The sequence below is a fragment of the Chiloscyllium punctatum genome, chromosome 6, assembly GCF_047496795.1.
Source record: "Chiloscyllium punctatum isolate Juve2018m chromosome 6, sChiPun1.3, whole genome shotgun sequence".
NCBI lineage: Eukaryota > Metazoa > Chordata > Chondrichthyes > Orectolobiformes > Hemiscylliidae > Chiloscyllium > Chiloscyllium punctatum.
In genome coordinates, this window is record NC_092744.1 from 33183649 (window position 1) to 33196710 (window position 13062).

General features: G+C 38.5%; 1 protein-coding gene across 22 annotated transcripts in view; it reads right to left on the bottom strand.

Annotated features, from left to right (window-relative positions):
• LOC140478847 (uncharacterized) overlaps positions 1-13062 on the bottom strand; it is a 352643-nt gene that overhangs the window by 258588 nt on the left and 80993 nt on the right. For 18 of the 22 annotated variants that reach the window (XM_072572342.1, XM_072572329.1, XM_072572328.1 and 15 more), the window contains 14 exons: positions 12744-12842; positions 11851-11949; positions 10756-10848; positions 9836-9934; positions 8734-8826; positions 7623-7721; positions 6954-7046; positions 6032-6130; positions 4990-5082; positions 4068-4166; positions 3155-3253; positions 2051-2143; positions 1145-1243; positions 476-568 (listed from right to left, as the gene is read on the bottom strand). In XM_072572342.1, the coding sequence (XP_072428443.1) occupies positions 476-568; positions 1145-1243; positions 2051-2143; positions 3155-3253; positions 4068-4166; positions 4990-5082; positions 6032-6130; positions 6954-7046; positions 7623-7721; positions 8734-8826; positions 9836-9934; positions 10756-10848; positions 11851-11949; positions 12744-12842 (1350 nt within the window). The remainder of the gene's footprint in view (positions 1-475; positions 569-1144; positions 1244-2050; positions 2144-3154; positions 3254-4067; positions 4167-4989; positions 5083-6031; positions 6131-6953; positions 7047-7622; positions 7722-8733; positions 8827-9835; positions 9935-10755; positions 10849-11850; positions 11950-12743; positions 12843-13062) is intronic. The other 4 variants (XM_072572330.1, XM_072572333.1, XM_072572338.1 and 1 more) reach the window with 4 other exon arrangements.

Below are 13062 nucleotides of genomic sequence, written 5' to 3' on the forward strand. Positions count from 1 at the left end.
TCTTTGTAAGAAACATCATCAGAGGACTGGTGTATGACTTCCAATTTATGCCATTAGGAAACTAAATGAAAGGAGATACCAAATGTCTTCAAATTTTAGTGTATGGCGTTAATATTTATTGCAAAGAGATATTCTGAGAAATTAAATTGAAAGACAACAATTAGCCATGAAATTCTGAAAATAAATGAATATTTTCCCAGTTAGAAAGAAAAGCAGAAATTGCCAAAAACATTCAGCAGGTCTGACAGCATCTGTGGAGAGAAAGCATCGTTAATGTTTCAAGTCCTGTGATCCTTCTTCAGAACTCAATGTTTTCCAACAGTTTCTGTTTTTGTGTCCGACATAGTGGCATCTGCAGTTCTTTTGCTTTTAGCTCTCCCATTTAGTCATTGTCAACTGCACTGTCAGAGTAGGAATTAACTGTGGCATGTTTTAAAGTGATTTGTCAGAACGACCTTTGAACCTGCAGTTTTACCTGTTGAGGATGATGTGGTCTCAGATGTGGTTATAGTTGTAGATGGTTCTGTTGAAGTAGTTTCCCCAGATGTTGAAGGTGAAGATGATGGAGCTGTTGATGTTCAATCAGAGAACAAAAGCAATTATTCAGTTTCATTGTCAGGCCAAATGATAAAGATCACATCAATGGGTTAATAAAACATAACAAACATAAACATGTTTAATCACTTCATATTATTACCTGATCACAATAATAAAGTTTGAACATGCATTTTATGAATACACGCAGGACTTTAAAAAAAAATGTTCATTTTGCCATTGCAGAAAGCAGGAAATTGTTTGAGGTTCATTATTAATTACTTAGGTCAACAGTAATGACCATAATTTGGATTTCGCTTGATGATAGAAGATAATATTATCATTTTTAATTTGTTTATTCCATAATGTTTGCTGGAAGGCTATGTTATGATGGAATGTGATGCCAACGGCATCAGTTCAATTCCTAGTCTGGCTGAGATTACAATGACGGTCTTGTCTTCTTCAACTCTCCCCTCGTTTGTCGGTTGGTGCTACACAAATGAATCTAACCAACACACATCTGTCTGCAAAGAGTGGCAGCACTATGGTCCGCTGGATGTACAGTAAATTTAACTTTACTGCTTGATGGCTGGATTGTAATACATCCTACCTGTTGTTTCTGGTGTTGTGGAAGCTGTCGAAGTAATCTCAGAGGTGGTTACCCCTGTGGAAGTGCTTCCTTCAGAGGTCCCAGAAGATGTCACATATTCTAAGAATGAAACATCAATGAAACACTACAAGGCATCCTGTATTCATAAATAGTGAAACATTACAAGAAACACTTGACTGAATTCAACTCAAACCGATTGATTACTTTATTCTTGCACACTTAGATTCTGCAGCATCTGATGTAAGTGAACTGGTTTCCATGATCAGGGAAGGCCTGTATGAATTTCCAGTATATTTCAAGCATTTCATGAAAGTAATCTGTTATTTGATGATATTTATCCAATATTAAGCAGGATAAGAATATCTCTGTGTGAGAAACAATGTCATTAGCACTGTCAATAGAAGAAGTGATTGGTAGTTCTTTGTAAGAAACATCATCAGAGGGCTGGTGTATGACTTCCAATTTATGCCATTAGGAAACTAAATGAAACTTGCACAAGTAAGGAGATAACAAATGTCTTCAAATTTTAGTGTATGGTGTAAATATTTATTGCGAAGAGATATTCTGAGAAATTAAATTGAAAGACAACAATTAGCCATGAAATTCTGAAAATAAGTGAATGCTTTCCAATTTCGAAAGAAAAGCAGAAATTGCCAAAAACATTCAGCAGGTCTGACAGTACCTATGGAGAGAAAGCATCATTAATGTTTCAAGTCCTGTGATTCTTCTTCAGAACTCAATGTTTTCCAACAGTTTCTGTTTTTGTTTCCGACATAGTGGCATCTGCAGTTCTTTTGCTTTTAGCTCTCCCAGTTAGTCATTGTCGACTGCACTGTCAGAGTAGGAATTAACTGTGGCATGTTTTAAAGTGTTTTGTCAGAACAACCTTTGAACCTGCAGTTTTACCTGTTGAGGATGATGTGGTCTCAGATGTGGTTATAGCTGTAGACGGTTCTGTTGAAGTAGTTTCCTCAGATGTTGAAGGTGAAGATGATGGAGCTGTTGATGTTCAATCAGAGAACAAATGCAATTATTTAGTTTCATTGTCAGACCAAATGATAATGTTTACTTCAATGGGATAACCAGCATGAAAATATTTAATCACTTCATATTGTCATCTGATTGCAATAATAAAATTTGCATACGCATTTTATGAATAGATTAGATTAGAATACTTACAGTGTGGAAACAGGCCCGTTGGCCCAACAAGTCCACACCGACCCGCCGAAGCGCAATTCACCCAGAACCATTCCTGCTTAACATTTACCCCTTCAACTAACACTACGGGCAATTTAGCATGGCCAATTCACCTAACCTGCACATCTTTGGACTGTGGGAGGAAACCGGAGCACCTGGAATAAGTCCACGCAGACACGGGGAGAATGTGCAAATTCCAAACAGTCATTTGCCTGAGGCGACAATTGAACGTGGGTCTCTGGCGCTGTGAGGCAGCTGTGCTAGCCACCATGCCAACATGCCGCCCACAACCTTAACTCGCGGCTGGGCAAACTGCAACTCGCACCAATGGGATTTGAACCCACGCCTCCGTAGAGACTGGAGCCTAAATCCAGCGTCTTAGACCGCTCGGCCACACTACCTGATTAAGCAGGAATAATTTTTAAAATGTTAATTTTGCCATTGCAGAAAGCAGGAAATTGATTGAAATTCATTATTATTTACTTCGGTCAACAGTAATGACCATTGTTGGGATTTTGTTTTATGATAGGAGATTATGTTATCATTTTTAATTTATTTATTCCATAATGTTGACTGGATGGTTAGTTTGCCATGGAATGTTTGATACCAACGGCACCAGTTCAATTCCTAGACTGGCTGAGGTTACGATGAAGGAATCACTTTCTTCAACTCTCCCCTCGTTTAATGGATGGTGCTACACAAATGAAGTTAACCAACACTCATCTGTCTGCAAAGAGTGCCAGCACTATGGTCTGCGGGATGTACGGTAAATTTAACTGTACTGCTTGCTGGCTGGATTGTAATAAATCCTACCTGTTGTTTCTGGTGTTGTGGAAGATGTCGAAGTAATCTCAGAGGTGGTTGCCCCTATGGAAGTACTTCCTTTTGAGGTCCCTGAAGATGTCACATATTCTAAGAATAATATATCAATGGAACAGGGTAAGTTTCCCCATATTCATAAATAGTGAAAGTTTACAAGAAACACTTCACGCAATTCATCTCAAACCGATTGATTACCTTCTTCATGCACACAAAAATTATACAAAATCTGATCTGAGTGAGCTAGTTTGCTACAGCCAGATCTTCCATGATCAGGAAGGGCTTGTAGGAATTTCCAATACATTTCAAGCATTTTGTGATACTAATCTGTTGTGACATTGTATTTATCCTTTATTAAGCAGGATCAGAATATCTCTGTGTGAGCAGCACTGTCATGAGCAACAAATGTCAATGTAAGAAGTGATTGGTAGTTCTGTGTAATTAAGATCACTTCAATGGTTTAATAAAACAGAACAAACTTAAAAGATTTAATCCCTTCATATTATCACGTGATCACAATAATAATGTTTGCACATGTATTTTATTAATACACTCAGGACTTTTTTTAAAAAAATGTTAATTTTGCCACTGCAGAAAGCAAAAAATTGGTTGAAGTTCATTATTAGTTACTTAGGGCAACAGTAATGACTATTATTTGGATTTTGCTTTATGATAGGAGATAACATTATCATTTTTAATTTGTTTATCCATAATGGATGTCCAGTTTTTCATGGAATGTGATGCCAACAGCACCAGTTCATTCCCAGTCTGACTGAGATTACGATGTCAGTCTCGTCTTCTTCAACTCTCCCCTCATTTGTCTGCAAAGAGCATGTAGCACAATGGTCTGCTGGACCTACTGTAATTTAACTGTACTGCTTGCTGGCTAGATTGGAAGAAATCCTACCTGTTGTTTCTGGTGTTGTGGAAGCTGTCGAAGTAATCTCAGAGGTGGTTAACCCTGTGGAAGTGCTTCCTTCAGAGGTCCCAGAAGATGTCACATATTCTAAGAATGAAACATCAATGAAACACTACAAGGCATCCTGTATTCATAAATAGTGAAACATTACAGGAAACACTTCACTGAATTCAACTCAAACCGATTGATTACTTTATTCTTGCACACTTAAATTCTGCAGCATCTGATGTGAGTGAGCTGGTTTGCTACAACCAGGTCTTCCACGATCAGGAAAGGTCTGTATGAATTTCCAGTATATTTCAAGCATTTCATGAACGTAATCTGTTATGTGATGATATTTTGCCAATATTAAGCAGGATAAGAATATCTCTGTGTGAGAAACACTGTTATTAGCACTGTCAATGGAAGAAGTGATTGGTAGTTCTTTATCAGAAACATCATCAGAGGACTGGTGTATGACTTCTAATTTAGGCCATTAGGAAACTAAATGAAACTTGCACAAGTAAGGAGATACCAAATGTCTTCAAATTTTAGTATATGGCGTTAATATTTATTGTGAAGAGATATTCTGAGAAATTAAATTGAAAGACAACAATTAGCCATGAAATTCTGAAAATAAATGAATATTTTCCCATTTAGAAAGAAAAGCGGAAATTGCCAAAAACATTCAGCAGGTCTGACAGCACCTGTGGAGAGAAAGCATCATTAATGTTTCAAGTCCTGTGATTCTTCTTCAGAACTCAATGTTTTCCAACAGTTTCTTTTTTTGTTTCCGACATAGTGGCATCTGCAGTTCTTTTGCTATTAGCTCTCCCATTTCGTCATTGTCGACTGCACTGTCAGAGTAGGAATTAACTGTGGCATGTTTTAAAGTGATTTGTCAGAATGACCTTTGAACCTGCAGTTTTACCTGTTGAGGATGATGTGGTCTCAGATGTGGTTATAGTTGTAGATGGTTCTGTTGAAGTAGTTTCCCCAGATGTTGAAGGTGAAGAAGATGGAGCTGTTGATGTTCAATCAGAGAATGAAAGCAGTTATTCAGTTACATATTCACATCAAATGATAATGATCACTTCAATGGGATAACCAAGATGAAAATATTTAATCACTTCATATTGTCACCTGATCGCAATAACAAAATTTGCATACGCATTTTATGAATAGATTAGATTAGATAACTTACAGTGTGCCCAACTTCGGCCCAACAAGTTCACACCGACCCGCCGAAGCGCAATTCACCCAGAACCATTCCACTACATTTACCCCTTCTCCTAACACTACGGGTAATTTAGCATGGCCAATTCACCTAACCTGCACATCTTTGGACTGCGGGAGGAAACCGGAGCACCTGGAGGAAATCCACGCAGACACGGGGAGAACGTGCAAACTCCACACAGTCATTTGCCTGAGGCGACAATTGAACGCGGGTCTCTGTCGCTGTGAGGCGCTGTGCTAGCTACTGTGCCACCATGCTGCCCACAACTTTAACTCGCGGCTGGAAAAACTGCAACTCGTACCAATGGGATTTGAACCCACGCCTCCGTTAGGACTGGAGTCTAAATCCAGTGTCTTAGACTACTCGGCCACAGAACCTGACTACGCAGGCATTTTTAAAAGATGTTAATTTTGCCATTGCAGAGAGCAGGAAATTGGTTGAAATTCATTATTCATTACTTAGGTCAACAGTCATGACCATTGTTGGGATTTCGTTCTTTGATAGGAGATAACATTATCATTTTTAATTTGTTTATTCCATAATGGATGTCAAGTTTTCCATGGAATGTGATGCCAACAGCATCAGTTCATTCCCAGTCTGGCTGAGATTACGATGTCAGTCTCGTCTTCTTCAACTCTCCCCTCATTTGTCTGCAAAGAGCGTGTAGCACAATGGTCTGCTGGACCGACTGTAATTTAACTGTATTGCTTGCTGGCTGGATTGGAAGAAATCCTACCTGTTGTTTCTGGTGTTGTGGAAGCTGTCGAAGTAATCTCAGAGGTGGTTACCCCTGTGGAAGTGCTTCCTTCGGAGGTCCCAGAAGATGTCATATATTCTAAGAATGAAACATCAATGAAACATTACAAGGCATCCTGTATTCATAAATAGTGAAACATTACAAGAAACACTTCACTGAATTCAACTCAAACCGATTGATTACTTTATTCTTGCACACTTAAATTCTGCAGCATCTGATGTGAGTGAGCTGGTTTGCTACAACCGGGTCTTCCATGATCAGGAAAGGTCTGTATGAATTTCCAGTATATTTCAAGCATTTCATGAAAGTACTCTGTTATGTGATGATATATAGCCAATATTAAGCAGGATAAGAATATCTCCGTGTGAGAAACACTGTTATTAGCACTGTCAACAGAAGAAGTGATTGGTTGTTCTTTGTAAGAAACATCATCAGAGGGCTGGTGTATGACTTCCAATTTATGCCATTAGGAAACTAAATGAAACTTGCACATCTAAGGAGATACCAAATGTCTTCAAATTTTAGTGTATGGCATTAATATTTATTGCGAAGAGATATTCTGAGAAATTAAATTGAAAGACAACAATTAGCCATGAAATTCTGAAAATAAATAAATATTTTCCCAGTTCGAAAGAGAAGCGGAAATTGCCAAAAACATTCAGTAGGTCTGACAGCACATGTGGATAGAAAGCATCGTTAATGTTTCAAGTCCTGTGATCCTTCTTCAGAACTCAATGTTTTCCAACAGTTTCTGTTTTTGTTTCCGACAAATCAGCATCTGCAGTTGTTTTGCTTTTAGCTCTCCCAGTTAGTCATTGTCGACTGCACTGTCAGAGTAGGAATTAACTGTGGCATGTTTTAAAGTGATTTGTCAGAATGACATTTGAACCTGCAGTTTTACCTGTTGAGGATGATGTGGTCTCAGATGTGGTTACAGTTGTAGATGGTTCTGTTGAAGTAGTTTCCTCAGATGTTGCAGGTGAAGATGATGTAGCTGTTGATGTTCAATCAGAGAACAAAAGCAATTATTCAGTTTCATTGTCAGGCCAAATGATAATGATCACATCAATGGGTTAATAAAACATAACAAACATAAACATATTTAATCACTTCATATTATCACCTGAACGCAATAATAAAGCTTGCACATGCATTTTATGAATTCACGCAGGACTTTAAAAAAAAATGTTCATTTTGCCATCGCAGAAAGCAGGAAATTGTTTGAGATTCATTGTTAATTACTTAGGTCAACAGTAATGACCATTATTTGGATTTTGCTTTATGATAGAAGATAATATTATCATTTTTAATATGTTTATTCCATAATGTTGGCTGGATGGCTATGTTATGATGGAATGTGATGCCAACGGCATCAGTTCATTTCCTAGTCTGGCTGAGATTACAATGACGTTCTTGTCTTCTTCAACTCTCCCCTCGTTTGTCGGATGGTGCTACACAAATGAGACTAACCAACTTTCAGCTGTCTGCAAAGAGTGGCAGCACAATGGTCTGCTGGATGTACAGTAAATTTAACTTTACTGCTTGATGGCTGGATTGTAATAAATCCTACCTGTTGTTTCTGGTGTTGTGGAAGCTGTCGAAGTAATCTCAGAGGTGGTTACCCCTGTGGAAGTGCTTCCTTCAGAGGTCCCAGAAGATGTCGCATATTCTAAGAATGAAACATCAATGAAACATTACAAGGCATCCTGTATTCATAAATAGTGAAACATTCCAAGAAACACTTCACTGCATTCAAACCGATTGATTACTTTATTCTTGCACACTTAGATTCTGCAGCATCTGATGTGAATGATCTGGTTTGCTACAACCAGGTCTTCCATGATCAGTAAAGGCCTGTATGAATTTCCAATATATTTCAAGCATTTCATGAAAGTAATCTGTTATGTGACGACATTTATCCATTATTTAGCAGGATAAGAATATCTCTGTGTGAGAAACACTGCGAATAGCACTGTCAATAGAAGTCATGATTCGGAGATGCCGGTGTTGGACTGGGGTATACAAAGTTAAAAATCACACAACGCCAGGTAATCATCCAACAGGTTTAATTGGAAGCACACTAGTTTTAGGAGCATCGCTCCGAAAGCTTGTGTGCTTCCAATTAAGCCTGTTGGACTATTACCTGGTGTTGTGTGATTTTTAACACTGTCAATGGACGAAGTGATTGGTAGTTCTTTGTAAGAAACATCATCAGAGGGCTGGTGTATGACTTCCAATTTATGCCATGAGGAAACTAAATGAAACTTACACATCTAAGGAGATAACAAATGTCTTCAAATTTTAGTGTATGGCGTTAATATTTATTGCGAAGAGATATTCTGAGAAATTAAATTGAAAGACAACGATTAGCCATGAAATTCTGAAAATAAATGAATATTTTCGCATTTCGAAAGAAAAGCAGAAATTGCCAAAAACATTCAGTAGGTCTGACAGCACCTGTGGAGAGAAAGCATCATTAATGTTTCAAGTCCTGTGATCCTTCTTCAGAACTCAATGTTTTCCAACAGTTTCTGTTTTTGTTTCCGACAAATCAGCATCTGCAGTTCTTTTGCTATTAGCTCTCCCATTTAGTCATTGTCGACTGCACTGTCAGAGTAGGAATTAACTGTGGCATGTTTTAAAGTGATTTGTCAGAATGACCTTTGAACCTGCAGATTTACCTGTTGAGGATGATGTGGTCTCAGATGTGGTTATAGTTGTAGATGGTTCTGTTGAAGGAGTTTCCTCAGATGTTGAAGGTGAAGATGATGTAGCTGTTGATGTTCAATCAGAGAATGAAAGCAATTATTCAGTTTCATAGTCAGACCAAATGATAATGTTCACTTCAATGGGATAACCAAGATGAAAATATTTAATCACTTCATATTGTCACCTGATCGCAATATTAAAATTTGCATATGCATTTTATGAATAGATTAGATTAGATTACTTACAGTGTGGAAACAGGCCCTTCGGCCCAACAAGCCCACACTGTCCCGCTGAAGCGCAATTCACCCACAACCATTCCCCTACATTTACCCCTTCACCTAACACTACAGGCAATTTAGCATGGCCAATTCAACTAACCTGCACATTTTTGGACTGTGGGAGGAAACCGGAGCACCCGGACGAAACCCACGCAGACACAGGGAGAATGTGCAAACTCCACACAGTCATTTGCCTGAGGCGACAATTGAACCTGGGTCTCTGGCGCTGTGAGGCAGCTGTGCTAGCTACTGTGCCACCATGCTATCCACAACTTTAACTCACGGTATGGCAAACTGCAACTCGCACCAATAGGATTTGACCCATGTTTCCGTAGAGACTGGAGCCTAAATCCAGCGCCTTAGATTGCTCGGCCACACTACCTGATTATGCAGGAATTCATTAAAAAATGTTAATTTTGCCATTGCAGAGAGCAGGAAATTGGCTGAAATTCATTACTAATTATTTAGTTCAACTGTAATGACCATTGTTGGCACTTTGTTTTATGATAGGAGATAACATTATCATTTTTAATTTATTTATTCCATAATGTTGACTGGATGGCTAGTTTGCCATGGAATGTTTGATACGAACTGGCACGAGTTCAATTCCTAGACTGGCTGAGGTTACGATGAAGGAATCACTTTCTTCAACTCTCCCCTCGTTTGTTGGATGGTGCTACACAAATGAAGTTAACCAACACTCATCTGTCTGCAAAGAGTGTGCAGCACCATGGTCTGCTGGACGTACAGTAAATTTAACTATAGTGCTTGATGGCTGGAGTGTAATAAATCCTACCTGTTGTTTCTGGTGTTGTGGAAGCTGTTGAAGTAATGTCAGAGGTAGTTGGCCCTGTGGAAGTGCTTCCTTCAGAGGTCCCAGAAGATGTCACATATTCTAAGAATGAAACATCAATGAAACACTATAAGGCATCCTGTATTCATATATCGTGAAACATTACAAGAAACACTTGACTGAATTCAACTCAAACCGATTGATTACTTTATTCTTGCACACTTAGATTCTGCAGCATCTGATGTGAGTGAGCTGGTTTGCTACAGCCAGGTCTTCCATGATCAGGAAAGGTCTGTATGAATTTCCAGTATATTTCAAGCATTTCATGAAAGTAATCTGTTATGTGATGATATTTATCCAACATTAAGCAGGATACGAATATCTCTGTGTGAGAAACACTTATTATCACTGTCAATAGAAGAAGTGATTGGTAGTTCTTTGTAAGAAACATCATCAGAGGACTGGTGTATGACTTCCAATTTATGCCATTAGGAAACTAAATGAAACTTGCACAAGTAAGGAGATACCAAATGTCTTCAAATTTTAGTGTATGGCGTTAATATTTATTGCGAAGAGATATTCTGAGAAATTAAATTGAAAGACAACAATTAGCCATGAAATTCTGAAAATAAGTGAATACTTTCCAATTTAGAAAGAAAAGCAGAAATTGCCAAAAACATTCAGCAGGTCTGACAGTACCTATGGAGAGAAAGCATCGTTAATGTTTCAAGTCCTGTGATCCTTCTTCAGAACTCAATGTTTTCCAACAGTTTCTGTTTTTGTTTCCAACATAGGGGCATCTGCAGTTCTTTTGCTTTTAGCACTCCCATTTAGTCGTTGTCGACTGCACTGTCAGAGTAGTAATTAACTGTGGCATGTTTTAAAGTGATTTGTCAGAATGACCTTTGAACCTGCAGTTTTACCTGTTGAGGATGATGTGGTCTCAGATGTGGTTATAGTTGTAGATGGTTCTGTTGAAGTAGTTTCCTCAGATGTTGAAGGTGAAGATGATGGAGCTGTTGATGTTCAATCAGAGAACAAAAGCAATTATTCAGTTTCATTGTCAGGCCAAATGATAATGATCACTTCAATGGGATAACCAAGATGAAAATATTTAATCACTTCATATTGTCACCTGATCGCAATAATAAAATTTGCATATGCAGTTTATGAATAGATTAGATTAGATAACTTACAGTGTGCCCAACTTCGGCCCAACAAGTCCACACCGACCCGCCGAATCGCAATTCACCCAGAACCATTCCACTACATTTACCCCTTCATCTAACACTGCGGGCAATTTAGCATGGCCAATTCACCTAACCTGCACATCTTTGGACTGTGGGAGGAAATCGGAGCACCTGGAAGAAACCCACACAGACATGGGGAGAATGTGCAAACTCCACACAGTTATTCGCCTGAGGCGACAATAGAACGCGGGTCTCTGGCGCTGTGAGGCAGCTGTGCTAGCTACTGTGCCACTATTCTGCCCACAACTTTAACTCGTGGCTGGGCAAACTGCAACTCGCACCAATGGGATTTGAACCCATGCCTCCATAGAGACTGCAGTCTAAATCCAGCGTCTTAGACTACTCGGCCACAGTACCTGACTACGCAGGCATTTATAAAAAATGTTAATTTTGCCATTGCAGAGAGCAGGAAATTGGTTAAAATTCATGATTAATTACTTAAGTCAACAGTAATGACCATTGTTGGGATTTTGTTCTTTGATAGGAGATTACATTATCATTTTTAATTTGTTTTTTCCATAATGTTGACTGGATGGCTAGTTTACCATGGAATGTTTGATACCAACGGCACCAGTTCAATTCCTAGTCTGGCTGAAATTACAATGAAGGAATCACTTTCTTCAACTCTCCCCTCGGTTTTTGGATGGTGCTACACAAATAAAGTTAACCAACTCTCATCTGTCTGCAAAGAGTGCCAGCACTATGGTCTGCTGGATGTACGGTAAATTTAATTGTACTGCTTGATGGCTGGATTGTAATAAATCCTACCTGTTGTTTCTGGTGTTGTGGAAGATGTCGAAGTAGCCTCAGAGGTGGTTGCCCCTGTGGAAATACTTCCTTCGGAGGTCCCGGAAGATGTCACATATTCTAAGAATTATACATCAATGGAACAGGGTAAGTCACACCGTATTCAAAAATAGTGAAAGTTTACAAGAAACACTTCACACAATTCATCTCAAACCGATTGATTACCTTCTTCGTACACACAAAAATTATACAAAATCTGATCTGAGTGAGCTAGTTTGCTACAGCCAGATCTTCCATGATCAGGAAGGGCTTGTAGGAATTTCCAATACATTTCAAGCATTTTGTGATACTAATCTGTTGTGATATTGTATTTATCCTTTATTAAGCAGGATAAGAATATCTCTGTGTGAGCAGCACTGTCATGAGCAACAAATGTCAATGTAAGAAGTGATTGGTAGTTCTGTGTAATTAAGATCACTTCAATGGGTGAATAAAACATAACAAACTTAAAAAATTTAATCCATTCATATTATCACGTGATCACAATAATAAAGTTTGCACATGTATTTCTGAATACACGCAGGACTTGTTTTAAAAAAAATGTTAATTTTGCCATTGTAGAAAGCATAAAATTGGTTGGTTGAAGTTCATTATTAGTTACTTAGGGCAACAGTAATGACCATTATTTGGATTTTGCTTTTTGATAAGAGATAACATTATCATTTTTAATTTGTTTGTTCCATAATGGATGTCTAGTTTTCCATGGAATGTGATGCCAACAGCACCAGTTCATTCCCATTATGATGTTGGTCTTGTCTTCTTCAACTCTCCCCTCGTTTATGAGCAAAGACAGTGCAGCACAATGGTCTGCTGGACCTTCTGTAATCTAATGGTTGGATTGTAAGAAATCCTACCTGTTGTTTCTGGTGTTGTGGAAGCTGTTGAAGTAATCTCAGAGGTGGTTACCCCTGTGGAAGTGCTTCCTTCGGAGGTCCCAGAAGATGTCACATATTCTAAGAATGAAACATCAATGAAACATTACAAGGCATCCTGTATTCATAAACAGTGAAACATTACAAGAAACACTTCACTGAATTCAACTCAAACCAATTGATTACTTTATTCTTGCACACTTAGATTCTGCAGCATCTGATGTGAGTGAGCTGGTTTGCTACAGCCAGGTCTTCCATGATCAGGAAAGGTCTGTATGAATTTCCAGTATATTTCAAGCAT